This window comes from Poeciliopsis prolifica, unplaced genomic scaffold, assembly GCF_027474105.1.
Source record: "Poeciliopsis prolifica strain line A6 unplaced genomic scaffold, Auburn_PproV2 SCAFFOLD120, whole genome shotgun sequence".
NCBI lineage: Eukaryota > Metazoa > Chordata > Actinopteri > Cyprinodontiformes > Poeciliidae > Poeciliopsis > Poeciliopsis prolifica.
In genome coordinates, this window is record NW_026562495.1 from 745,749 (window position 1) to 770,515 (window position 24,767).

Here is a 24,767-nt window from a genome sequence, read left to right on the forward strand (position 1 = left end):
CAGAGCTGCTCAGCTGGATGCCTGCCTGGGAAATGCTCCTTTACGTCAAGACATGTTTCACTTAAAAACCGAGTAGTCAGGTTAATCAGAGAGATCCCGTTGAGAAGGAGGAGGAAAAGCTGCAGGAAAGGTCATCGTCTAATTAAAGAGTGTTTCCAAATGACTGCTGTGGAGGAGAAAAATGCTCACATTCGATTTCTCTAAAAAGTAATACCAGTAGTTCGTTTCTTCTTGATTTAAGACTTTTTGCCTTCTTAGAAAAACGTATAATCTTTTTTAAACCATTTGTAATTTTCATCTGCATTATTGTCTGACATCCACCTGCTGACACTAAAGATTGAATCAATATAATCTTTTATGAAGGAAGCAGTGGAAATTTGGCAAATATCCAAGTGAATCTGCTTCAAAGTTTCTACACACTCTTGAAGAGCATTGAATTTCATTGAATGTTTTCAGAGTCTAAAAATCTGGAAAAACTAAAACTGAGAACAGAAAAATACCAGACTTTATTTTTTCTCCCTTATTTAAAGGATAAAAGTCAGAATTCCTGAAAAACAAGTTGTTTTTCCCTATTTATTGTTGGATGATGACTCTTTTCTTTGGTTTGTTCATCACAGCTTGAGTTAGAATTAAAGAAATTGTCTTTTTTTTTGTATTTTCTCAGGTTATCTTTAAAGTTACATGATGCTCTGGAACATTTAAGTGTGACACATGTTCCCAGGTAAGCTGGACCAGAATAAAACTAGAAGCACTCGCAAATCCATGTGGTGTAACATCACTTAAAACACCGTGGAGATCCTTTAGGTGAAAACGTTCCCATCTTTAAATTATCTGCCAACTGGCTCAAAAATAAAAACCACCGGGCTCCTAGGCATCTGCCTTCAGTTTTTCGCTTCTCACAAACGTCTTCACCTTTCTTTGTTTAATTTCTAAATACGAGTCGTGTACTTGCAGCATGACATTAAGGCAATAAGTCCCCTTAAATTTCATCCTCCTTTAACTCAAAGTGATAATGTGAGCGGTGGGCCAGTCGGCCGTCTCCACCCAGTAACATTTGAGTCACATCGGGTCAGGAACAGCGCCGCGCTGCAGGCGGCTGATGGGACCCCGGCGTGCAAAACTCCCAACTGCTGCTAATTATGACAAACATAATTAATATAATTACGTTAAAAGTTTGGGTGAAATGTAAAGGTGTTTCAGTGTGTGTTTAAATCACCCAGTCAATGTTTGTGAGTGTTTTCAGATTTGTCAAAACACTCAGGTCATCTCCTGAGGTCATCTCCTCCACCAATCACAGCCCTGCGTTGGCTTGAGGATGAGGGAGACTTGAAGATGAAGGACTCTATTTATCAGTTCTACACGGCGGCCATCGGCCACACGTCGCTCGACTTGTTGGGAGTTTTCCAGATCCGGGACGGGTTCGGGGTTTGTGAAGATGCTTCGCTCTCAGATGAAGGTGCTGGTCGTGGCTTTGTGCTCCTCTGTGCTGGCGCTCCACGTCAGCTCTGCTCCACAGATGGACGAACTCACGGAAACCCTACAAGCAGAACTGATCGGTGATAAGGTGAGTTCAATAACCGATACATCTGGTCTGATTAGATCGACTCTTAGAAGATACTACGGGCATTTAGTCGTTTTCATTACAATTCTATTTGGACTGTGTTGGATGCAATTTGTTGGAAATTTCCCATTACTATTCAGTCTCTTATTGTTCCTTTTGCTTTTATACTTTTATGCTTTGCATCTGCATGCTTCATTTTTCCTCAATTGCTGCTTGTTTCCCTCAATCTCCACAGAATAAATAGGTGAGTTGGGGATGATGGCTTGGAGGATTACCTTTTCTTTTCCATTACAAAATACAATCAGTAATAAGACAAATTGAGATTCTGCTTTGTGTTTGAAGCTAAAATATTGAAAATAAAGTGGAATGAGGTGGGAATGCTGAAACTGCCTCATTGTTCAGATTTAATTTGGCTCAGGATGTTTGTGCGCTAAAAAAAACAACATCTTTGTCATTAAATGTATTTTATAAAGTACAAATTTACATTTACAAAAGGCATGTCTGTCACATGTCATGTTATTCTGACATTACTAGTGATGCTATTTCTACTCTTTCTAATCTTCTTTTTTGTGTGTGTTATACTTGATTTATTCTTAATCGCAAAACAAAAAAGCTATAACAAATTTACCAAAGAGTTCCTCCACCTTTTTATTTCAAGTGACACTAATATCTGTTTAGAAAAGAGAAAAAATGCCTTTTTGGAGGAAAGGCTGTCAATTTCTAGGTTTGTCCACAACATGGCGTTCGCCATTTGAACAGGACAGCAAACTCAAACTCTTGTAGCAGCAAATGTTGGACAACAGTGTGGGTGAGCTTTTAAAAGAAACTTCCAGGCTGAAATAGTTTTAAAATACATTATTTCCAGTGGAGAATATTAATTTCTGTACCAGAGTTTAGGAAGCAGATGCTTTTTAGTCCTGTGGGATCCGTCTGGGACGCTTTATACATTTAATGCTGCTGACGTCTCTCAGGGCTCAATTACAACCCAATGCTGCTATTTTCAGTAAATCATTTATGTATTAGGGTTGCTGTTCATTTATTCTCATGAAGCAGTCATTTAAGTGTACATAACCCAAAGTACCTAGCACAAATTAGGTTGACGTTTTTCCAAGCAATCAGTGATCAGAAGCAGTGATGTCATAAAGTCCAGTTTCCCGGTTCTGCTCTCCCTCAGGATCTAACCGGATTGCTCCTGCTGAGGTTCATGTCTGAACTGATGGCGTCCAGAGGAGAAGAGATGCAGGAGGAGGAGGACGAACGCGGAGGCAGGCAGAGGCTGATGAGACGACACGTCCGCTTCACCCACCGAGAGCGCAAAGCAGGCTGCCGAAACTTCTTCTGGAAGACTTTCACCTCCTGTTAGCATGAGACGCTTTGGGACCTCTAAACCTGGAGTAATTGTGTTTTTAAACAAGCCACTGCAAAGCAACAAGTATTTTTGTCACCTGAAATGTATAAGTCAAGGTATTTAAACTCTTCTGAAATGAAAGATAATTTTTGATCCTTCATTTACTACATCAGGCAACAACATATTGTTGTTACTGGACCAGGAAAGTAGCATAAATGCATAGAAGTGTCTTAATACAAAGCAATTTGTTCACAAATAACGTGTCGAGATAAATATCCACCCTTTTCTCCACGTTCAATAAAATACTTGGTCTTTATTATTTAACATGTTTATTCAGCCCGCCAAGAAATGGCGCCAAGAGTAAATCTGACACTTGCAGGATCGGTTCACAACATCTTGAAAAGCACACAAATGAAGCCGGCGTAATTCAGGACCGTAAAACGTCGTCTGAGCAACGATGAAACGTTTACCTCAAGTGATGAAAGCGCAGTAAAAATACGTCACGAGGCCAAGTAACAGGAGAAATATCCGAACCGTTTCAGCTAAATTCACAGTCAACCAAGCAGGATTATTACGACACCGAGATGAAAGCCTTGAGGTAAGGCTGTCAAATCTGTAGCCCTTTAGGTTTAAACGCGTACAAAAAAAAAAATAAAATAAAAAGGACGGAAAACAGGGATGCTACACATTTTCCATTTCATGTTCTGCATTTCTGAAGTTTTAAACATTTTAGCTTCTAGGTACAAAAACATTTACTGTCGTTTTCTTTATGATTTGTTCTTATAAGAATCGACAAAATCGTCCAGAAGATCCGTTATGTGACCTGCAATAGCTGTGAAGCTGAGGGGGCGTCCCGGGTCTTAAAAGACTTTCTGCATTAGAGGCCTAAAACACCAATGTGCATAAATCAAAATTAGATTTTATAGCAATTTATCATTCACAAAATTCTGATTATTTGCTTCAGGAAAGTGGAAAAAACAAAGAGTCCATATCAGGCATGGGCAGATTTTTTTTTTTTTTTTTTTTACAAAGTTATGGCATCAAAACAAGAAAAATAGTTAAACTAAAGAGAAGCAAGTCCATGGAGTTTTCTCTCGTTGGATGAACCGGAGAGTAAATCAGTGCTGCCCCTCCCCCACCTGTTGCTGCAGATGGCTGCTGTACTTCCCCTTGCTTACGTTTAAGGCAAATTTGGTTTTCTTTCATATAAATAATTCCAATTATATATATATAAACAATTAGTCATGCTGGGTAAACCGGGGCAGCGCACTTTTATTACCGTAAAAGTAGCTGATTGCAGGCCAGCTACATGTGCAGATAGTCTGACTGTTTCTGCTACTAAACAGCAGAGCGACTAAAAAGGCAATAATATTCTGAATAAGCGAGTTTAGTTAAAAAATTACTCCTAAATCACAGATAATTCTAGGTATTATAATTGCAATCATTTATATGTTATATGTTTTTGGCAGAATTGGAATGAAGCATTGCCATTCTGGAGTGTGTTTTGTGTCATGAAACCTCGGTTGTCCTACCGAGAGTCTCACGCCGGCCCATGCCCAGACTGGAGCTGCTGTGTTTTCTACACCATTTCAAAAGCAGATTCCACTTCTCTCTTTCCCATAAAGGCTGGCTTGGAGCGGTGCAAAGCACAATTAATACTGTCGCTGCCAAGTAGTGCAAGGATAAACACAACCTCACCAGCGTCTCGTCCTGGAATAAAGTCTTTTTGAGGGAGAAATAAGCTCTCGATTAACTTTTATGTCAATCCTAAAAAAAAAGAAAAGAAATACACTTCAACCCCTATAAATTGGGTATAATTTTAACATTTCTGTAGAAATAGTTTTAGGCGAGCAGGTTTTGCTCTTAATGGCACATCGTTGAACTCTTGAGGCTAAACAGAAGTGACCTTTGCCCTGTTTCCTTTGGAAGACAGAAGCATTTGTCATTGCACCTCCATTTCTAATGTAACAGGCAAAAGCATCAACAAAACAACGTCAAACACCCAAAAAAAACAAAAAAAAAAAGCTTAATGTCTTTTCTTAAAAACATTCGAGATCACTTTAGGAGCTAAATGACACGATTCTGCGAGGGCAAACAATCCGACCTGGAGCGTTTTAGGGTTCTGTAGAAGCTTGAGGAGTGAAAACTGGTTGTTTTTAAACTGCACTTCGTCTCGTCTACATTTTCTTGTACTATGAGGGTTAATTACTTCACAGCAAAATTCACCTGCTCTAAAGGCTACAAACCAAACCAGTGCGATATGTACAATCACAGTATTACGTTGTACTCTGTGCTTTTAAACTGTGAGGCATCTCAGTACTTTGATTGTGTTTTTTTTGTTGTATTTTTTACAAAAATGTAGGGTTTTTTTCTGATTATCATAATTTGTGCGACTCCCATGAGATGATATTATGCTAAAACTGAGATATAATTTGTACCGAAATGAACAAAAAGGGAGAGTGGAGCCCAAGCTGCCTGCAGGTCAGGCCACCGTCGTACTAGTCAACGACGCACCGAGAGCGACAAAAACGGTGCGATTTCACTGCAATACCGACTGTCGGTAACAACAAAGAAAAGACGGGGAGGAGGGAGGGGGAAGAAATGTTAACGATGTCTGAACGCTGCGCGGACGCGTTTGTGCCGTTCTCAACGCGCTGACCGGGTCTGGGTGCGTCACAGAGGAAGAGCGCCGTTAGCAGTCGGTGGAGATTTTGGCCGAGAGGTCCTGGATGCGTCGGGCGCTGCAGCTCTTACACAGGATGTGTCCATCCAGCGGGTAGCAGCCTCGACCGTCGCCTTCAGACGACAGCAGGAGGCCGCATTCCTGAGGGACACGCACATTTGAGTCACTTCAAGACAACACCGAGTTAAATCATTAGTTGGTATAAATGTGCAATCAATTTTGGGCTTTTTAATGACACTCTGACGCTTTTTGTTGGTTTTAAACACAGGAAACTGATTCACGTGTTAGGATTTATTGTAGATTTTCTCTAATCCACATCAGGCTGAAATCATACAAGCTCAAATATGTTAACATTATGAGATTCAGACGTTGTTATAAGCCTTTTGAAAATCAGTTTTTTCATTGATTAGCAAAAATCCAGAGTAAATTTCAACTTGCGTTCACTTAATTTTGAGAACCGTTTTATTTATTGCATTATAATTCCCTCCTGAAACAAAGAATAATTCACATAAACTCACTCAACAGCTCGCTCACCTCACAAACGTAGCAGTGAACATGGAAGCTGCGTTCCAGAGCTACGATCCTGACCGTCTCCTCCCGGCCCGGTTCGGGCATGATGGGCTCGCCGCAAACAGAGCAGCGAGGGGCGTACTTCCTGTCAGAGAAACGCGATTCAAAACGTCAGAACCACGCCATTGGCAGAGCGAGGCGCGTGGCGCCGCGGCGTACCTGTGGAAGTCATCTGTGCAGTGTATCTGAGACGTGGCGTCCACCGTGAACGGCACGCCGTCCAGGCAGCAGTTACAGACCACGCAGGTGAAGCAGCGAGGGTGGTAGGCCTTCCCCATGGCCCGCAGGATCCGGTCCAGAATGGGCTTCGAGCATTTAGAGCAGCGCTCCAACGTGCTCTTGAAACAAAACCAGTCGGAAGGATTAGATCAGCTAAAACACAACAAACCTCCTGGTCGGTCGGATCTCGTCTGGTTCCCTCACTTACGATGTAACATTTCTCACAGTAGCTCTTCTTGTCCAGGGCGTAGAACGGCTGGCCTCGCAGCCGGGCGTGGCAGGTGATGCAGTGAAGCACTCCACGTGGAACACCTGCTCCATGGCGATGCAGCCGCTGCCGTCACCCACCACGTTGTCCCCGCAGCGGGCGCAGCGACCTGAGAGCAAACCAGCAACTTAAAGCTTTAACAAAAGCATCCAAAAAAGAAAAATAAAAAAAAAAAAAAAAATAAAAATACCACGACAGAGAAAATAAAACTAAATGTGTGGCACCAAATAGTCCTCTGCAGGCGGTGGTTCATATCGTAAACCAGCTTCTTGGTGATCCGGTCCAGTTCCTCCTCAGGCCTCGATGGTGCTGCCCCCTGCTGGAGGAAAGGAAACAAAAAGTTCTTTGCTTGTTTTTCACATCGAAATTTCAGTTTTTTACAACCTCAAATTTCAATTCAATTAAAAACAAAGGAAAGTTAAATGTTATAAGCCATTAATTAAAATTAATGTTAAAAAATTAAAGTTATTGTACATGGTGGAGTCTGTCAGCAGGAAAGCTCTCCTGTCACAGTTTGTACTGCAGCAAATTTGAAGAAGCCTCTGACTGAAGATGTTCTGTTTTTCAATGAAGAGGATGATCAGGGTTGTCCATAATATTTTTGATTTTCAGTAAAATCTTTCTTTGCATCATCATCATCATCATCTCCAGAGGTCCCCCAGTCGTCACAACTAAACGGGACAGGATTTATGGATTTGCTGGATAAATCTCAACCTTTAAAGGACTTTTTAGTGCAAAACATCTCGCTAAAATTTCACAAATTGATAAGCAGATCAACTCTTAAATTCCTTCTGATTTATAAGCAATAAAATTGGGTATTTCATAGGCTTTTTGGGCACATATGGACAAACTGAAATCAGATTAGGATAAAAATCTACATCACTCAGCTTCTTGAAACCTGAGCATCATCATCCTACCGTAAATAAAAATCTGGAGGGTTTTCTCTAGAGTTACCTAGAGAGGAACTAGACGACTCCCCAAGCCGTGAGGCGGTGACCAAAGCGTGTCGATGCGTTTACCTTGCTGGACTGATAGGAAGGCGTCTGTGCTGTCTGGGTCTTCTCTATCCCTCTCTTCGACAGAGGAACCTGGTTAACTCTTCCTCCGGACCCCGGGTTGTGGCCCTTGTAGCCCACCTCAGAGTGCAGTTCCTGGACCTGCGAGGCCGGGTGCGGCGGGTACCAGCCCTGTTGGCCCGTCTGGGTCTGGGCCGGGGGCCGCGGCGACACGTGCTGACGGGGAGGGGGCGGGGTGTAGGCCTGCTCCGCCTGCCGCCCCGTCTGCGAGTAGGTGACGGGCTGCGCCGTCTTGACCTGGACGCTGAAGCGGGGCCCGGTAGGGGTAGAGGCGGTGGTGTAGGACGCCGGGACGGCTGCGGATACGGCTTCGGGGCGGAAGTGGAGTAGAAGTCCTGCTGGTGGGAGTACTGGGGGGCCGCGTGCTCGCCGGGATACGGAGGGGCCGGGTGAAACGGACTCTGGGGGTGAGTTGTAGCCCATGGACGGCCGACCCTGAGTGGAGGCTGCGCTCTGGTGCGCAGACTTGTAGTGATCCCCTGAGATGTATTTGTTGTAAGGCACGTTGTCATAGAGCTGAGAGGAGGCACATGTCACGGTTAGTTTTACTCAAAATAAGGAGAACTCTCTTATTGCAGAGATTCAGTGTTAGTCGTTTCAGTACTTGGTTGCTGGCGTCCTGCGGATGGTTGTCCAGATCGGCCAGCATACTGGTGAGGGAGTCGATGTCGGCATCAATCTTGGAGTGGTAGGTGGCGGGTTTTTCAGAGCCACGGTGCTGAACGAAACCAAAACAATCAATGACACTTTAGTTCGTAAATTCAGTGATAATTTCAATATTTGACTCTTCAGGGGACGACAAGTCTGTAATCAGAACTGTGACAATAATGATAATAATAATAATAATAATAATGGAGGAACTGATTTCCTGTCTAAGAAAGAAATTCAAATAATTGACTTGTCGTTTCCTGAAACTTCTCAATATTCACAAAAACAACTAAATTTACAATTTGTGCCCACAACTTCTTTACTTGTAAATTCTTTCCCTACAACCGTCAAATTGACATTTTTGTTTTTCCAACTAAAACAAAAAGTTCAAATGAGGAAATTACTTCCTGCATTTGCATTAAAGTCGATACATTTCTTTGGAACATTAAATGTCGTGATGACATCATTCCTCATGAAGGTTATTAGATGTAGAAATGACTGGCTCTCACTGTGAAGATGTGTTAACCAAATTAATATTTTACTTCGGTTCATCATCTCAAACTGAAAATAGAAAAATGTAACTGAGTACATAATCATAATGAAAAAAAAAATGTATTACTATTTTTGATTAATGAATTTGTGTGAAAATTAATGGCACTGTGCATACAACCAACATTTGCCAAAAGGACAGCACTTCGCCTTCCTTCAAATTTCACAGGTTTTATAAATGATTTATGCCTAAAGACTGATATGGGCACGAAGAACATTGTTTCTTTAATTTTGTTCAATTTCTTTTTTTTTTCTTTTTTTTGCTGAAAGAGCAATCAATGTTCAGATTTTGGCAGAGTTCAGAGCATTTGTTCAGTTTTCATATTTTAAATATTTTGGTGTTTTGAAGAAATCATGATGCCATGCATTCTGACGAGGCCTTCAGGGTCTTCGGAGGAGAAATAGAAACAAAAATCAAACCAAAATTGAGGGTTGGATGATTTTACTTCACCAGGGGTCAAACAAATGTGACGCCAGCCAAAGCTGTCGAGCAGAAACTTCACCACCATCATGTCATAGCCGTCCATGTGAGAGCTCCAGCCTCGATCGTCTTTGGGGCCGTGAGGGGGAGAGTAGTATCACCAGAGTGATGAACGGGCCCACCTGGCAACAACGACAATAAAACTGATATAATCAGGCCTATATGCCGTTATGAACACTTAAATCAGTAGTTTAATATCTTTTTAATTTCTACTGAAAAATGTGTTTCAGAGTAAACTGACACTTATGTTGAAGGTTTGGAGTTCAAAATAAAAAGTTTGTGCCAAAATCCAACAGTTATGCAGTTATTTTGTTAAATGTTAAAGAAGGAAAAGAGCATCACTGACAGCTTATACTTCTTCAGTTTTTCCTGAGGTTAAAACACTGAGATCAGAATGAGTAATTTAGTTTTGAGAAGCAAAGCTGTGAAAACTAACAAAATTGAAGCCTCGTCTTCCGCTGTGTTTCTCCCAGAAAGCGATTTCAACACAGAGAAAAAGGAGCCGTGACTCAAACTAAAACATCCACCGGTTTAAAGCAGAGTTTAATTGTTCAACGGTGAAAACGTTTACAGAAGATAAAGAATTCACAGAGAGCACTTTACTCATCTGCCCAAACGACATTCTTTGTTAAAAACTTCCTCTTGTCATCACTGCTAATGATTACTAAACAAAGTCAGTGTTAGTCACGTTGCTGCGATGAGCATGTCTAGACTTTTCTTAGAAACTCTAAGACAGAATGGTCTAGTCAAAGTCGAAGTCAAACTGGGAATCTATAACAAGGCTTGAAAACCGAAGTGCACAGATGTTCCCCATCCTTGAACTATTTTCCAAAGAAGAACGGGCAAACATTTCCATCTGCAGACCTGAAAACTGGTGGAGTCGAATTCTGCAGCCGTAACGGCAGAGAAGAGTTGACTTTTGGAGGTTTGGAAACAAACACCGAACATTTCTTTTGGTATGAAATGTTTTAAAAGCAGAATTTCCATTGACTTCACAGTTACACTGCTTCATGTTGGTTTGCCACATGATGTGTAACAAAATGTGGAAGATTTCAAGGGAAACTTCACAACAATTTTACTGATTTTTTTTTTCCTAGAACAAAGACTTTTAATACAGAATCTGCATAAACTACAACAGAAGGTGGATGAATAAACTCAACCTTCAGGACAGGAAGTAAAGGGTTGAAATGCTGATTTTGTTCTCCGTATATCAGAAATCTCTTATGTTGTAAACTGCATCGTTCTCACCTGTGGGTCCAGTCGCCATGTACCTGTTGGTCATCCCCGCTCCTCCGTTCTGGTCATAGGGAGCGTATTTTGGCCTGAAGTCGGCCACGCCCTTCTTGTTGACGGTTTGGTAGATCGGAGGTCCTGCAGAGTGGGACATCTGGGGGACGGATCGCTCTGGGCTGTCCAGAGTCCTCGGCGGCAGCCAGGTGGGACCAGACATGGCAGGATTCTGCGATCAGAAAAACCACACGTTTCATTTTTCTCACTTTAATTTTAATATATATATATATAAAAAACATGGCTCTTGTTTCTTTATGTAACTGGTAACCAATGGAAACTGCAGGATGCTCCAGAGTTTGTTTCCTATGGTAACAGGAGGCTCGCAGGCTGAACAATGGACTTTGAAAAGAAGAGGAGGAAAAAAGAAATGAGTTTAATGCTTTTGTTTGCACCTCGAGCCACAAAAAAGAAAAAAAAATCATACAAACGCACAGGAACGCCAGCAGGTGTTAATCCACAATAGTTATTGTGTTTGGGTGTTTACACACAGGTGTCGCGCGTTTCCACCTGAAGCCGAGACAAATCGAGACAGGAAGCGGCTCCATAGTGATATTTATCTGTGTCCGTGCGAACACCTGGCTCTAAACAATGCGTCGTGTGGGATAAACATCAACGGCGAAAGCCGACAGCTGAGCTGCACCTGAAGGCTTTCGGGATATGATGATTATGTAAGTAAGAAGTCGGGCCAATTGGAAAAACAACGAGCACGCAGCGCTGTCTGTAATAAAACGTCACCAAACAGAAACGATCAAACGAGACTTGAGGAACAACAAACTTTACTGATCATGAGTTCTTTTAATCCCAGTTTATATAAACTAAATGAAAATAAGTGGGGAACAGAGGCGCCTACTGTGAGCAAGCTCTTCTGAACAGTGAAAGAAACACTCATCTCGGGTTTCCATGCCTGCAGAGTTTAAAACCGCTTGCTTTGAGGAAAGTCAAAGAGACATTTATCTCAGTTTTCAGCTTCCTTCGTTCTGACGGGTTGCTGATCGTGGTTTTCGTACTCAAACATGTGTAGCGCCACCTGTCTGTGTCTGTGTAAGTACGCTGGTGCTCAGACTCAAGTTTCTACGTAGATTCAAGTCAAAATTATACACTTTTCCAGGTTTAAATTAACCCAGTTTTTCAACAAACGGACAGAAGGATGATGAAAGAGCACATACACAAGCCAACTGAACAGATAGAAAAATGGGCAGACGAATGGACGAATGGATGGAGACACAGGTGGAGAAATGGAAAGACAAACAAAGACATGGATAGAAATCTAATGAAAGACTCCTAGTTTAGAGGTTGAAGTGAAAACCACTGAGAAAATCACATCTAAACAAGAAACTGTTTTGTGCTCTTAAAACTATCTAATTTATCCAGATTCAAACACAAGCGAAATTAAACAGATGTAAAGTCGGCGTGGAGACAGTAACAACCCACTCACACTGATTGCATGTGGACCGTGTCACCAACCATGTGGCTAAGAGGATTAAAACGATAGCTCCAAATAACAAAATGTACTTTCTTTGTTGTTTTAGACGTCCTGTCTGTGTGGCTGTTTTGTCGGGCATTTAAACCCTGCAGGGTCAGCATTCATCAAACTGTGTCTGTATGGAAGGAGGGGGGAGGGAGGGTCCACCAAACCCACTTTTTCTTTTTTTAATTATTTATTGCCTGTCTGAATCTGGATGAGCGCAGACGCCCAAATCCGAGGAAAATTAATCCCTGCAATTTCATCCCATCACAGCTGTAGTTGTTGTTTATATGTGACAGGCACTGCAAAGCTTAGAGGTCAAAAGAAAAAGTTAGACAAGCATCAAGCAACAAAACAATAACCAGCATACTTTAAAAAAAAATACAATAAATCTGCTCTAGTGCTGGCATATGTGTATATAACATAAATATGGTCCAAAATGTAAAAGTTTCAAATATAAATTGCAATTTTTTTGTTTTGTTTTATTAAACTTTTTAATGTTTCTATAAGAAAATGGCTTTTAATTTGAAAGCAAACATTTGGATTTTATATTTTCATGTGCCTATAAAAACAGAACATTAATCTTACAACAACAACAACAAAAAAACAAGTGTAAAAAAATATAAACAAAACAAACGGAACTGAATGTGGAATTTCGTATATAAATAAAAGCAAAGCTTTTCCTACCTTTTTATGTCAGCTCTACTGTCCTCTTTGTCTTGGTCTCATCTACACAAACAGAACAAAATCAAATCGGTAAACCGAGTCAAACATTAGCAAACTGTGATGGGGAACCACTCTCTATCCGAGCTGAGTTAACGGTCTGACTTTAGCAGAAACTGAAGAACCTTTGACTTTAAATCCCGTCCTGAATCGTTACATGCCTCTCATTACTGAAAAACTTACCGCGGATGACATCATTTAACCCACAATGCAGGGAAAGCGGCGGTAATTGACTGTAATAGCGGCTCCGTTGACGAGTTTCCCACCGTGTTATGAAGTCGAGCGGAGATCGTGCCTTTGCCCCCCCCCCGGGCTAACTTTCAACACGACCGAACAGGAAACAATGCGGCGACCCACACCCGCCGCCCCGAAACCAGACACACTAACGCGGCCTACACCTCCGTTCAAACCTCCACAGGTTAGTGAAAGTTATCCGGGAAATCCTCAGTGTTTGCTGAAGCTTTGTTAACCTACTTTGTCAGGGATCCGAAGGCCTTTAGCAGCAGCAGCAGCAGCTACTGGCTGCGTTCCTTTGAGTGACGTAGCTGACGACAGCAGCGTTTCAAAATAAAAGCACACAGTTAGACGATACGTTATCGTGATATACAGCATTTTACACGATGTTACAATGTGACAAGATATATTAATATAACACTACGCATTATAGGTTAAAATGTGATATTCTTAGCATAATTACCTAAGTCCCATTTTAAAAAATAGGACTTGGGCAATTATGCAATTAGACTAAGGGCATATGCCATATGGTATAACATGATAGACAAATTTAATAAGTGATTTATGATATAATGCAAAATTATACAATAGGTGACATTAGGAATGATGTGATATCATACATTAACTTATGAAATTATGTGACAAAATAGATTAAATTACAACCTGAAACAACAATTATCCATAAAGTTACAAAATGACATGATATGATTTGACTTAATGCAACATCACAGAGTATCTTAGAATTTTATTATAATTTGGAATGCAGCTTGATACATTAACAAAAATATGATATAATACTATGTGACATCGGATAGGTTAGAAAAGCATGAAAGGTAGACACTAGGCAATTTGAGAGAATTTAATATGGTAATATAGAGTAAAATTACTTTACTTTTTCATGTTGATGATCAGGTTACGTAAGATATATTTTATTTGTATTCTCTCTTTTTTTTGGGTCTTGTGGCTGCAAAAACATCATCACTTCACTGCTGTGTTTAAAGTTTGAGGTGTGTGGGCTGATAATATGGCTCAGTTTTCTCTAAACACGGTGCTATGCACTAGTTGCCATCTGTTGTCACCTTTCCAAAAAAAATTGCTCCAAAGGGAATGGGGTTCATTAAGGTACAAGTCAGCTGTGCTGCCATATTTTTCATAGATCATCCTCCCTTGTGATTCTTCCAAAAACGTGTCCATCATCTTGTCTTGCAATCAGCTTTGTGGATTTGATTTGCTGAGACCCGAAGAGTCTGACACAGTTTATTTTAGAGAATTGCACAGTCTGGATTTGCTGGATTGAACTGGTCACATCTGTGTATCATTAAAGTGCCTTTGATAAGCAGGCTTTCCCTCCGAAATTCTGCAGAAGCAGCTAGGGTGTACTTAGTTTTCCACACGGCTCATTTTGTGGCTGAAAAGTCTTCATTGAATCCCCCTGTGGGTTTTACATTCAGGGTTTAGTGAAGAAGACTCCCATGATCCGTAATCGTACAATAAATCATCATTTGGAAACAGTTGCGACATAGGAAAGTTGGTCCTAATTTACTTTCTACCCCGGCCTCACACAGTGAATTTCACATGAAGGTCAAGAGAGGCTTTAAAATTTTGCGCATGATCAGATTTGGGTCAACTGTCTCTTACCCACTACTACTCCCACCCTATTTCCCCTTCTTCTTCCTCTTCCTCTTCCCACAGCACCCAACATGAACTTGAACTGCTTTACCACAGTAACATCTTTCAATGGCATCATTTATTCATATATTCTCTCTCTATGTTGAGCTGTTTCCATCAAAGAAAAGACAAACAACAATGGCTTACCGTGGGATCTCCCTTCTTCCTCTTGCTCCTCTGCTGTTTGCCCTTATATGTCCAACCAGGAAGAGGCGGTTTACCCAGATCTGTGTTATTGTCAACCTCTTGGCACAGACATGGACTTTTGAAGTCACAGCATGGCCTCAGTCCATACGTTATCAGATGGATAAAAGTTCTTTCCAGGCAAACCAGGAAACCACAGAATGGCGGGAAGCCTTACATGTAAAATACAGACAGGTGGTACAGCCTCTTCATGTTGATTTTAAATAACATAATCTCTTCATTTCATCACAAACAAGACCAGTCGGCCGCCGAAGGGCACTCACAGATGGGCTTAGATGCAGGAAGTCACAGAGAGTGTTGCCCGGTTCTGCCAACGGCGTAGACTCAACGGCTTCCGGCCATTGGTGAACCCGTTTAGTAATGTTCTCACTTTTCCTCAACCGCCCCCCTCATCCGTTCTTCTCACAATGCCTGGAAGTAGCAGAGACCTACATCTCCCACTCTGTTTTCTTAATCGTTGTTTTCCTTTATGGTTTCTTCCTCTGTTTTTTTTTCTTTTTTTGCGTTTTAACAAAGCTCACAATTGATGAAACCTTCCATCCAAACACATTAAAGCACAAGGACACTCTCGTCTTACTCTACATCCCATGCAAACAATATGCTTCCGATTCTAATTTTCAAAGGAGCAGAAATCATGTTGAGCAATGTTTAATTAAAACTTTGAAGTCTCAAAATTAGGGTTAGATTTACCTGCTGTGATAAAATTTCCTTGAAGTTATTTTTTTCAGTATGAAAACAATTGTCAGTAATTTACTGTATTGCGTGTCGCATGTATAAGTATTCAGCTCCCTTTAATCTGATGACCCCAAATATCAGTGCAACCAATTACACTTTGTGCAATTTAAGTATAAATGCAACTGTTGTGTAAAGGTCTGAAAGGTTGGTTGGAGAGCATTAAAAAAGCAGCAGCATTCAAACAATGGAAGAAAGCAAACAGTGTAGAGACAAAGTCATGGAAAGTTTCAACCATTATTATGCATAATTATGTATCAGAATGACCCAGTCAAAGCCCATATCCAATTAACAATCTACATCAAAACTGAAAATTTATGTCTGCAGATATTTTTATCTGATTTGACTGCACCTGAGCTACATTACAAAGAAAAATGACCTCCAAAAAATTAAGTCTTGCAGATGTAAATACAACTAAAGAAGGTTCCACAAAGAAGAGAAAGGCTAAATACAGATCTCTGACACACTTTTCAGATTTCTGTTTTTATAAAATGTTGGACATTATTCATCTTTTTCCTTCCAGTTTGTGTACAATGCAAACTGGACCTAACAACCTACAAAATGTAAGGTTGTGGTTGTGACATGACAGGATGTGGAAAAGTTAAAGAGGTAAAAATACCTTTGTCTGTGACTTATGATCTGTCTAATTTTGGTTAAATCACCCTCACTATAGATTGTACGATCAACATTTACCATTGATGATATTTTTTCACATAGTCACTTGTTCAACACATTTAAAAGGAAACATCTTAGTTCAAAGTTCACTTTTTCTGCGACTCTATTCGGCGCTCAGAGTGATACCTCATTGATATGATGCTGAGTTACCTTTCCGCTTGTTTTTCAGCTATTTGTGACCTCTTGGCCTTTGTCCCCTCGCTCCATGACTACCTGCCCTCTCCATCAGTGTCTCCCTCTTGCTTTATGTCACTGACGGATGTCCTGCACCGGCGTTTTCATCCCTGTCTCTGTGCAGTCTCGCAGGATATATTCAGAGCTCTGTGTGTATGGGTCTGTGTGTGTGTGTGTGTGTTGGGGAGTTCCTGCACATCTGTCGGCTGCATTTCTCTCACTTTGGGTGGGGGAAAGGTTGTTTTTCAGCACTTGCAGGAGAACGTGTCTCCCATCTAGAAAGATCAAGTTTGTCCTGCTTCCTTCCTCTTCTGGTCCTCATAAACACTTCTCCTCCTGGGCAGCAGGCCAGAGGCTTCCGCTCAGCGTCCGGAGTGGTTATTACCTCCGCAAGAGAAACAAAATGATCAATACCGCTTGTTGATTTTTTTCCCCCATTAAAGCACAATTTCTTAAATGTGTATTCAATTCTGAGTGAAAATACATTGTAATTTAAAGTTAGCTCAGTGCTAAAGTGATCAACTTTTAGTTGCATTCATCGAATCTGAGTCTTGGTCACTAATCTCTTAATTAAGTCCAACTAAATTTACTCAAAATGAGCAAAAATCAGCTGCTCTTCAGACCTTTTTACCGCACAGGCTCAGTAGGAGCGGTTGTGCGTTAATAGATCTGACGACCTTGCATTGATCAAGGGTAAAATCTCAATGATTAAAGAATAGCTGGTTTATCAAACAATAAGATGGAGTTCCAGCTTCCTCTCCTGCAGTTTCCTCTCTCTTGGACGGGACTGAAGTGTCGGAAAGCGTTGGTGGGGAATGTTCCCCAGTTCTAGCCCTGGACATCCAGGCACGTACTGCTTCTCCCCAAGGGGTTCCAGTATATATTTTTTCAGCGTGGCACACAAACACCCCGAGCTTTCCTGCCATTACTCCTCACCGAGCCATGGGGTTTAGAAAAACTAGTAGGCCACTAAAATACTCAGGGGCCCGGAGCCTGCAGCCATCGTTTTTTTTCTCCTCCTGCCTCTCTTCCACAGTGCGCGTGGGCTATTGAGGAAATAGGAAACAAGGGACTCTGGTTGTAAGGGAGTTTCCTGCAAGACGTTATAAAGGGCTGGGCCTGCAGTTGAGCCGGTGTCACAGTGTTGGTGTGAAGGTGAAGGCCAGCTCCTCGTCCCTCTGGCTGCTGACTGAACACAGACTCAGGGGGGGTCTGAAGGCAAAGCGGCGCGCAGTGTTTCTCGTCCCTGCTGGTCGGGGTAAGTCCTGAGACCACTTCTGTTTTGTTTCCCATTTTGACTGTCTTATTGTTGTCTGGTTGCAAAGGATTTTATTGTGTTGGGTGTTTTAACTGAAGGGATACAACAATCAATCAACTCAGGGACTAAAAATAACCAATTTGTCTACTTGATAGTCAGGTCAAATGATGAAAAATACCCTTCGCTTTTATCACCTACTTATTAGATTTATGAAAACAAAGAATTTTAATTCGCTAAGCACAGCGATCAATAGCGTATATACTTGGTTGAGTTTGATTAAAAGCAGATGAAAGTGAAGGACATTCGCTCTGCACAGAGATAATCTTGTAATTACACGTAGTTCTTATTTTCAGGTGTTGTATTGATTGTAAATATAACAAAGTGAAACCAGGGCTGGAAATCATTTATATTGTATTTCCACAAAAACTGGAAATAAAGCACAAAACCTCAGCAGCACAAAAGTAGTTTCAGAGATCTGGCAAAAGTAATGTTTAATATTTACTGGAAGCAAAACAGGGGCTCTGATCACATAGTTGCAGATATCAGTGAGAATGTGACTTTAATACAAAAGAAAACAAATGAATTAAGTAAAACAAAATTAATTGAACGTGACTAAAAGAAAGAAGACAAAAGTAAATTATAAAAGTGAGAAAGTGAATTCAAATCATTCAACTCGTGAGAGGATTCTTCTATTTTTTGTTCAGTCCAAAGCTTCTACCTCTATGAGAAAATATGCAGAGCATTTTATTTCTCTTTTATATATTATCAACATTGGAAAAGAGTCATTTTTGCCTCTTTTTAATCTAAAAGAAAATCTCAAATTGGCATGTTCTAGGAAAGGACTCATCACCTCCAGTTTGTTTTTTTCCCCCTAAAAGTACCTCCAGATTTTTCTTTAAATATCCTCAGAACCTAAAATCATACGGATATAAAGACAAAATTTTGTGTTTTTGTTTGTTTGTTGTCATGCAGGTACGAGTAGGGAGCTGGTCTCACCTAACGGATGTGTCTGGGACACTCCAGTTTATTTATTATATCAGTTAAAACCAGGTATGTCATTCTGAAGCTCCACGCGTCCAAACAGGCGCCATTCCAGGACACTCACAACGCTTTTCTGATTTTCCACAGATCCAGACGTGTCCGATGGAAGTGTTGGGGGTCTACAGGGCGGACAGAGGGCAGACCGTGCGGGCTGAGGGATATGTGAAGGAGTTCACTCGCCACTCCAGCGACGTGCTGCTGAACCTGAACGAGCTCCGGCACAGGGGCATCCTGACTGACACCACCCTGGTGGTCGGCAGCGTCCAGCTGCAGGCGCACTGTGCCGTGCTTGTGGCCTGTAGGTTAGTGCAAAGGTCAAGATGCTGCATGAAGCACCGTGTTTGCTCTAGGAGGCAACGAGGCTGGGGCGTGGCCGACTCCATCAGAGCTGCCAATCAATTTGTTCATATTGTACTTAGATTCACGTTTTGTCCACTCCATATCAGTAGATGACAGAAATGCTCCTTTTGTTGTTTTAAAGCCTCTAATTTTTTTTTTTTTGGTCCGCTATCTAAGACTGCTGCACATTTTGGTGAAATTGCAATTTTTAATCTCATTTCAATCCTCCTCGCTGTGTCTGTGTAGCGGGTTCTTCTACTCCCTATATTCCCACCGGGTGATGCTCCAGGGCCGTGGTGGCGGCAGCAGGGAGCCGCTCGGGACCGTGTCTCTCCCCAGCAGCCTGGACCCGTCCTGCGTCTCCCTGCTGCTCGACTTCATGTACACCTCCCGCCTGCCCCTGACACCGAGCATCGTCTCGGGCGTGCTGGCCGTGGCCGCCTATCTGCAGATGGACCATGTGGCGGACACATGCAGGGACTTCATGCAGCTGCACTGGTGAGGGCCTGCAAATCTGCTGCCTCTGCCAGATATTCTCAAATGGGCAGATTCGTGTATAATCAACTTTTTTAAACTTTACATGATGTTATTCCGTAATCCAAAAAATGCAAGGAGGTTGTTTTGACGCTTTCATGCGTGTTTGAGAAATTATTTAATCCCCCACGGCATTCAACTGTGCGAAATGTCTGGGCGGAGCTCCAGTTTCCTCTGAGCTGCAGTTTCCAAACTTCTGAGCTTCCGCCACACAGCGATTCCCCCAGTTCCTTCAGACTAGCCAGCAGCAACTAGCAGACAGCTATTGGAAATATGCATCTGCTGAGCAAATTATTTTAGTTACTTCTCAAAGCAATGCTGGTAAAAACGTTGTTAAAGGGTTAATAGAGAAGCAATGTTGTTATGACTTCCTCAAGACGGATATTCAGAAAAAACAGGAGTTGTTAAAAAGACAGATCCCCAATTTCAAGGTGCTAAATCAGGAACCAACATTTATTTTAAGTCATATTTGATATGTTTAGGATATTACAGCTATCAAATGGTGCCATGTGCTTGAAAAACACATAATACTGCCCCTTTAAGCATGTGCTGTGAATCTGCTTCATGTTTTTGACGTTTCTTTTCCAGCACAGAGAACGTGAGTGCTAGACACCCGCGGATGGAGCTGGACTCCAGTGTCTCTGTAGCCTCTGCGTCCCCTAAAGGGGGGTTACTGCCCGGTCCAGGACCCCAGCAGTCCCTCCCAGCAGCTGCAGACAGAAGGTTAGTCTTCAAATGACAAAAACGGATTACTCAGAAAACGGAGGAAATTGTTATTTTTGTTCCATTTGCACATTGCCAGAAGTACAGCTGCTGCTGCAGCTTGTGGGCCTTTGTCTGTCGGCAGGTTGGGCTCATTACAGAACTTCCTTTGTTTTTCCTGCAGGTTCCCTGTTGTTGCAGAAGGCTTTCTCAAGCCAGGGGTTTTCCCACCCTGCCAGCCTGGGTCAGACGAGGTGAAAGAACATCCTGACTCATCTGTCCTGGACGCCCGGACTTTATCCCCAAACAGCCCAGACCGATCCAGCTGTCATCCAAACTCTCCTGCCGAGTCTAGCACTTGCAGCAAAAACCCAGAGGTACGTTCCCCCCAACCCCCTCAAAAAAATGGTGGCTGTTATTAACCAGAAAACTGAAAGAAATAGGACTAATTTTACAATTTCTTAGATTGAAACCAAAGCCGCACCAGACCCAAAAGCCTGCAACTGGAAGAAGTACAAGTACATTATCCTGAACCCTCTCTGCACTGCTGCTGCTGCGGTGAAAGTAGAGGACTCAGAGGAGGTTCAGTGTCAGGATTTGGCTTTCAAAGCTCCAACAGAGGCGTGGTCTGGAGAAGTGCCTGGTCAGATTGATAGGTAAACCTGACAAATGCGAGAAATATGAAGATAAAGAAAGAAAAAATAGGCGATTATGGTAAATATATTGAATTTTTCCCTCAGACAGGGGCAGGCCTCCTGCTACGAGGGTTCTGGCCGAGCCCCTCCCCTCGGGCCGCCTCCCTCTCTGGATCTCCCAAAAGGGTCTGCCTCCCACAAGAAGGAGCCAGGTAGGCCCAAACAAACAGGTCATTGAGAAAAAACAATGATCTGGTGTCTAAAGCAGTTTTTGTTTTCTTATTTGCTCTTCCAGGCTCACCTGGCACCATTATCCCTAAACTTCTTCCATCTGATCCGGAAGCTGCCCAACTCGGCGAACCTCCAATCAAATGCGAGAATCGCTACCTGCCCTTCGCTTACTCTGGCTCTCTTCAGGGAACCAAATCTGTCTGCTCAGGTGAAACTTTCAACACATATTTCTGTTTCTTTTTATTGCTGATTTTGAATTTTTTTTAATATTTTGGTTGAGAAAAAATAACAAGCGTGTAACAGGAGTGAATTTTGTTCTGGCAGGAGACAAGCCGTATCGCTGTAACGTGTGCGGAGCTCAGTTTAACCGACCAGCCAACCTGAAAACTCACACCCGCATTCACTCGGGAGAGAAACCATACCGCTGCGACACCTGTGGAGCTCGATTTGTTCAGGTCAGGAAAGATCGGGGCATTAAAACAACTGATGAACCTCACATTCTACAGGAGTTAGCCATGATGGGTCAACACTGACTTCTAATCTCTGCTTTCTTATAAATATCTTAATATTTTAGATGAGCTTTGAAAAGTTACACTTGTTCTTAAAAGCCTACACCTAGTTTAACCTGGTTAATCTGGGTGTGGCAGCACTAACACATATGAGTTTTAACTTCCAAAAAATATCAACACAGCATTGCAATGCTTAGAATGTATTTACTTACAGAAAAATATAACCTCATGCCAAAAATTGTTCCATGCAACAGCCATCCATCTGGTTTCCCTTACTGCAACCCCTGGTAAAGATGCACAAAAGCCTCTTTTATTGTCTTGTATCAGTTTCACAACATCAAATTAAAAATCCAATTTAATCTTTTAATCTGAGCATATTTACTGACTTGCAACATAATCCCCTTGAACAACAGATTTTAGGAAATCTAAAATCTGTTGATTTTAGGAAATCTGTTGTTCAAGAGTTTTCAGTTAGTAGTCCACGACTTCCTGTTTTATTGGGGTTTCAATAGGATGTGACAGAGGGGCCCATTTCTCTTAGCCAATCTTCAGAATCTTCAAAAACAAGAAAACATGCAATTCAAGTGAGGAACAAGTATTGATTTTCATTAGACAGCAAAAAAAGCTGCAAGAAAACAACTACTGATTCCACTGTATACTTTAAGAGTCTGCATATTTCTTTTTTTTAGTTAAGTATTTAAAAATAACATTGATGTCTTTTTTTTTTTTTTTTTTTTTTTTAGCTTTTTGCTTAAACAAACAAGTATGTGAAATGTGACAGCGAAAAAAAATGTTTTCTTGGAATGTGTCGGGTCTCAACCTTTCCTTTGCTCTGTCCTGGTGTTAGGTTGCCCACCTCCGGGCCCACGTCCTGATCCACACTGGTGAGAAACCCTACCCCTGTCACACCTGTGGGACCCGCTTTCGCCACCTGCAGACGCTCAAGAGCCATTTGCGCATCCACACTGGAGAGAAACCTTACTCCGTATGTAACAGAAACAACTTCCAAACCCTCCCACCTGCACAAAATTAAATCCAGCCAACCCGGATTGATAACCCTGTCCGACCTTTAATCTGTGGGGTGCTTGTGTTTCCGCGTTGCAGTGTGAGAAGTGCGACCTTCACTTCCGACACAAGAGCCAGCTGCGCCTGCACCTACGGCAGAAACACGGAGCCATCACCAACACCAAGATCCGCTACAAGGTGCTGACCGAGCCCTTCCAGCCTCTTCTGCAGGCCTGCTGAGGAGCGCCGATCGCTGCATACCGGATCACATCGGTTGTAACTAAATCTGTCAGAAAACGATTCGCCTGATTCTTAATTGACTTACGAAGAACTGAAAGTTAGATCTTGGCCTTAAAATTACTGCAAATGTTATTTTCACGACATTTCAGCCATCTTTATCAAACAACGTCTGGACCATGTGTGAATGTGCGTGGATGTTGATAAAGGAAGAGGGAATGAAAAGGACCAAAGTAAAGTGTTGATGAAGGATTGTGAGGAGATGTAAAGATAGGGAGAGAGAGAGAAGAAGGTGTGTTGATAAAATTTTGTAGAAAGATCTTGGATGTGGACAGAAGGAAGAAAAGAAACACGTGCATCTCGTCTGAATGTAGAGAAGCATTTCATGAGTTGTTTTCATAAATATGTATTTAACTTGACGGCCTGGGGCCTCTATATTGTTTTTTTTAAGCATCTATAAGAAATAATTTATAATCTTGGGAGTTCAAACCAAACTAAAGGGATCAGTTCTCTTGTACTGAATAAAGACTAGAATAAACTCAAATGATGGTATTTAAATGAAATGTTTTGAAGCCATTTAAATTCGTATGAGTTCATTTGCAGGACAAATTTGAAATAAAATAATTTTTCTATCATTTCAAAGTCTTTTGTGGTTTTTTTTACTGTCCATACTTCAATTTTTGCATGGAGAAACCACATTCTTTCTTTATACGTAGCTTTTCTCTGGGTACTCCGACTTCCTCACACGTTTAACAAAAAGGATTGTTAGGTTAAGCGGCCTCTCTGAATTGATCTTATGCATGAGAGTGTGTGTGTCTTTGTGTCGTCTTTTTTATCCTAATCCAAATCCATTCCACCAATTCTTTAGGCCGTGTTCCGTGTTTTTCTCGCGGTGGAAACAATGAAGCAGAGGGCACCTGTTTCCTCCAGAGTCACAGCTCTTTCGAGCTGCGCGCGAGACTCAAACACGTGCGGGGGCTTCCTGAAGGTGATGGGGTGTCTGTGAACTCTCCCACCCTCTGTCATCCCCGCTTCCTGCTCCCTGATGAACCAAGGCTTATTGTCTGAGCTCTGTGGACAAATACTGGAAGTTTGACGGGACTTTCCAGGCTTCATTTATACTCCCACCCTGTTTTCTTTACCTAATATTATCATTTAAAGTAAAATTCACCTCCAAGTCAACTTTATTTTGCTTATAAACTGTCTAAATAGGTTATTTAGGGTTCTATCTGTGGCTCGGTCAAACGATTCTTAGGCTATTTAACATTTCTATTGGAATCCCAAACAAAGAACTGATGACATTGCAACCACAGTCCAGTGGACACTGGAGATGGAGGACTGTCTGTAGGTGACATGTGAACAATATGGATATTTATTCAACATTTTGTACAAGAAATATCAGCAGAAGTGAGAAGGACAAAACTTGGAGCAAAATTGTTGATGCAAAACATTATTTTGTGCCAGTATGGACGTGATGCTGTGAGTTTAGTAATATTTTCACAGTTGCAGTCTTGACTGGTCTTGATAATAAAATCCAGAGTCGAATGTTGAACTCGAATATGTGTAAAGTGGTGATCATGTTTTGTGTCTTGATTTGACTTTTAGTTTCAGCTAACAGATCAACTTTATTTTTCAAAAAAAGTTAATTTATTGAGTAATTTATTACATTTTTGTTATTTGCTTTTTTTTAAATTTTTAAACCCAATAT

The 24,767-nt window shown here is 41.6% G+C and overlaps 2 protein-coding genes and 1 pseudogene across 2 annotated transcripts; 2 read left to right on the top strand and 1 right to left on the bottom strand.

The window, feature by feature from the left end:
* Nucleotides 1–691: 691 nt before the first annotated feature.
* On the top strand, nucleotides 692–2,966 carry LOC129354912 (somatostatin-1-like). Its single transcript, XM_055024463.1, is given in 4 exon segments — nucleotides 692–721; nucleotides 1,262–1,398; nucleotides 1,400–1,564; nucleotides 2,736–2,966. Coding segments are annotated over 4 exon segments (501 nt in total). The 5' UTR covers nucleotides 692–711; the 3' UTR covers nucleotides 2,925–2,966.
* Nucleotides 2,967–5,115: 2,149 nt separating this feature from the next.
* On the bottom strand, nucleotides 5,116–13,502 carry LOC129354890 (thyroid receptor-interacting protein 6-like; annotated as a pseudogene).
* LOC129354889 (B-cell CLL/lymphoma 6 member B protein-like) lies at nucleotides 13,066–23,694 on the top strand. Its single transcript, XM_055024434.1, has 13 exons — nucleotides 13,066–13,299; nucleotides 17,605–17,826; nucleotides 18,799–18,876; nucleotides 18,955–19,169; nucleotides 19,453–19,704; nucleotides 20,329–20,463; nucleotides 20,627–20,819; nucleotides 20,908–21,098; nucleotides 21,183–21,289; nucleotides 21,373–21,516; nucleotides 21,633–21,763; nucleotides 22,665–22,802; nucleotides 22,922–23,694. Exons 4-13 carry the CDS (start codon nucleotides 18,970–18,972, stop codon nucleotides 23,060–23,062), a joined length of 1,632 nt encoding a protein of 543 aa, XP_054880409.1. The 5' UTR covers nucleotides 13,066–13,299; nucleotides 17,605–17,826; nucleotides 18,799–18,876; nucleotides 18,955–18,969; the 3' UTR covers nucleotides 23,063–23,694.
* Nucleotides 23,695–24,767: the final 1,073 nt, after the last annotated feature.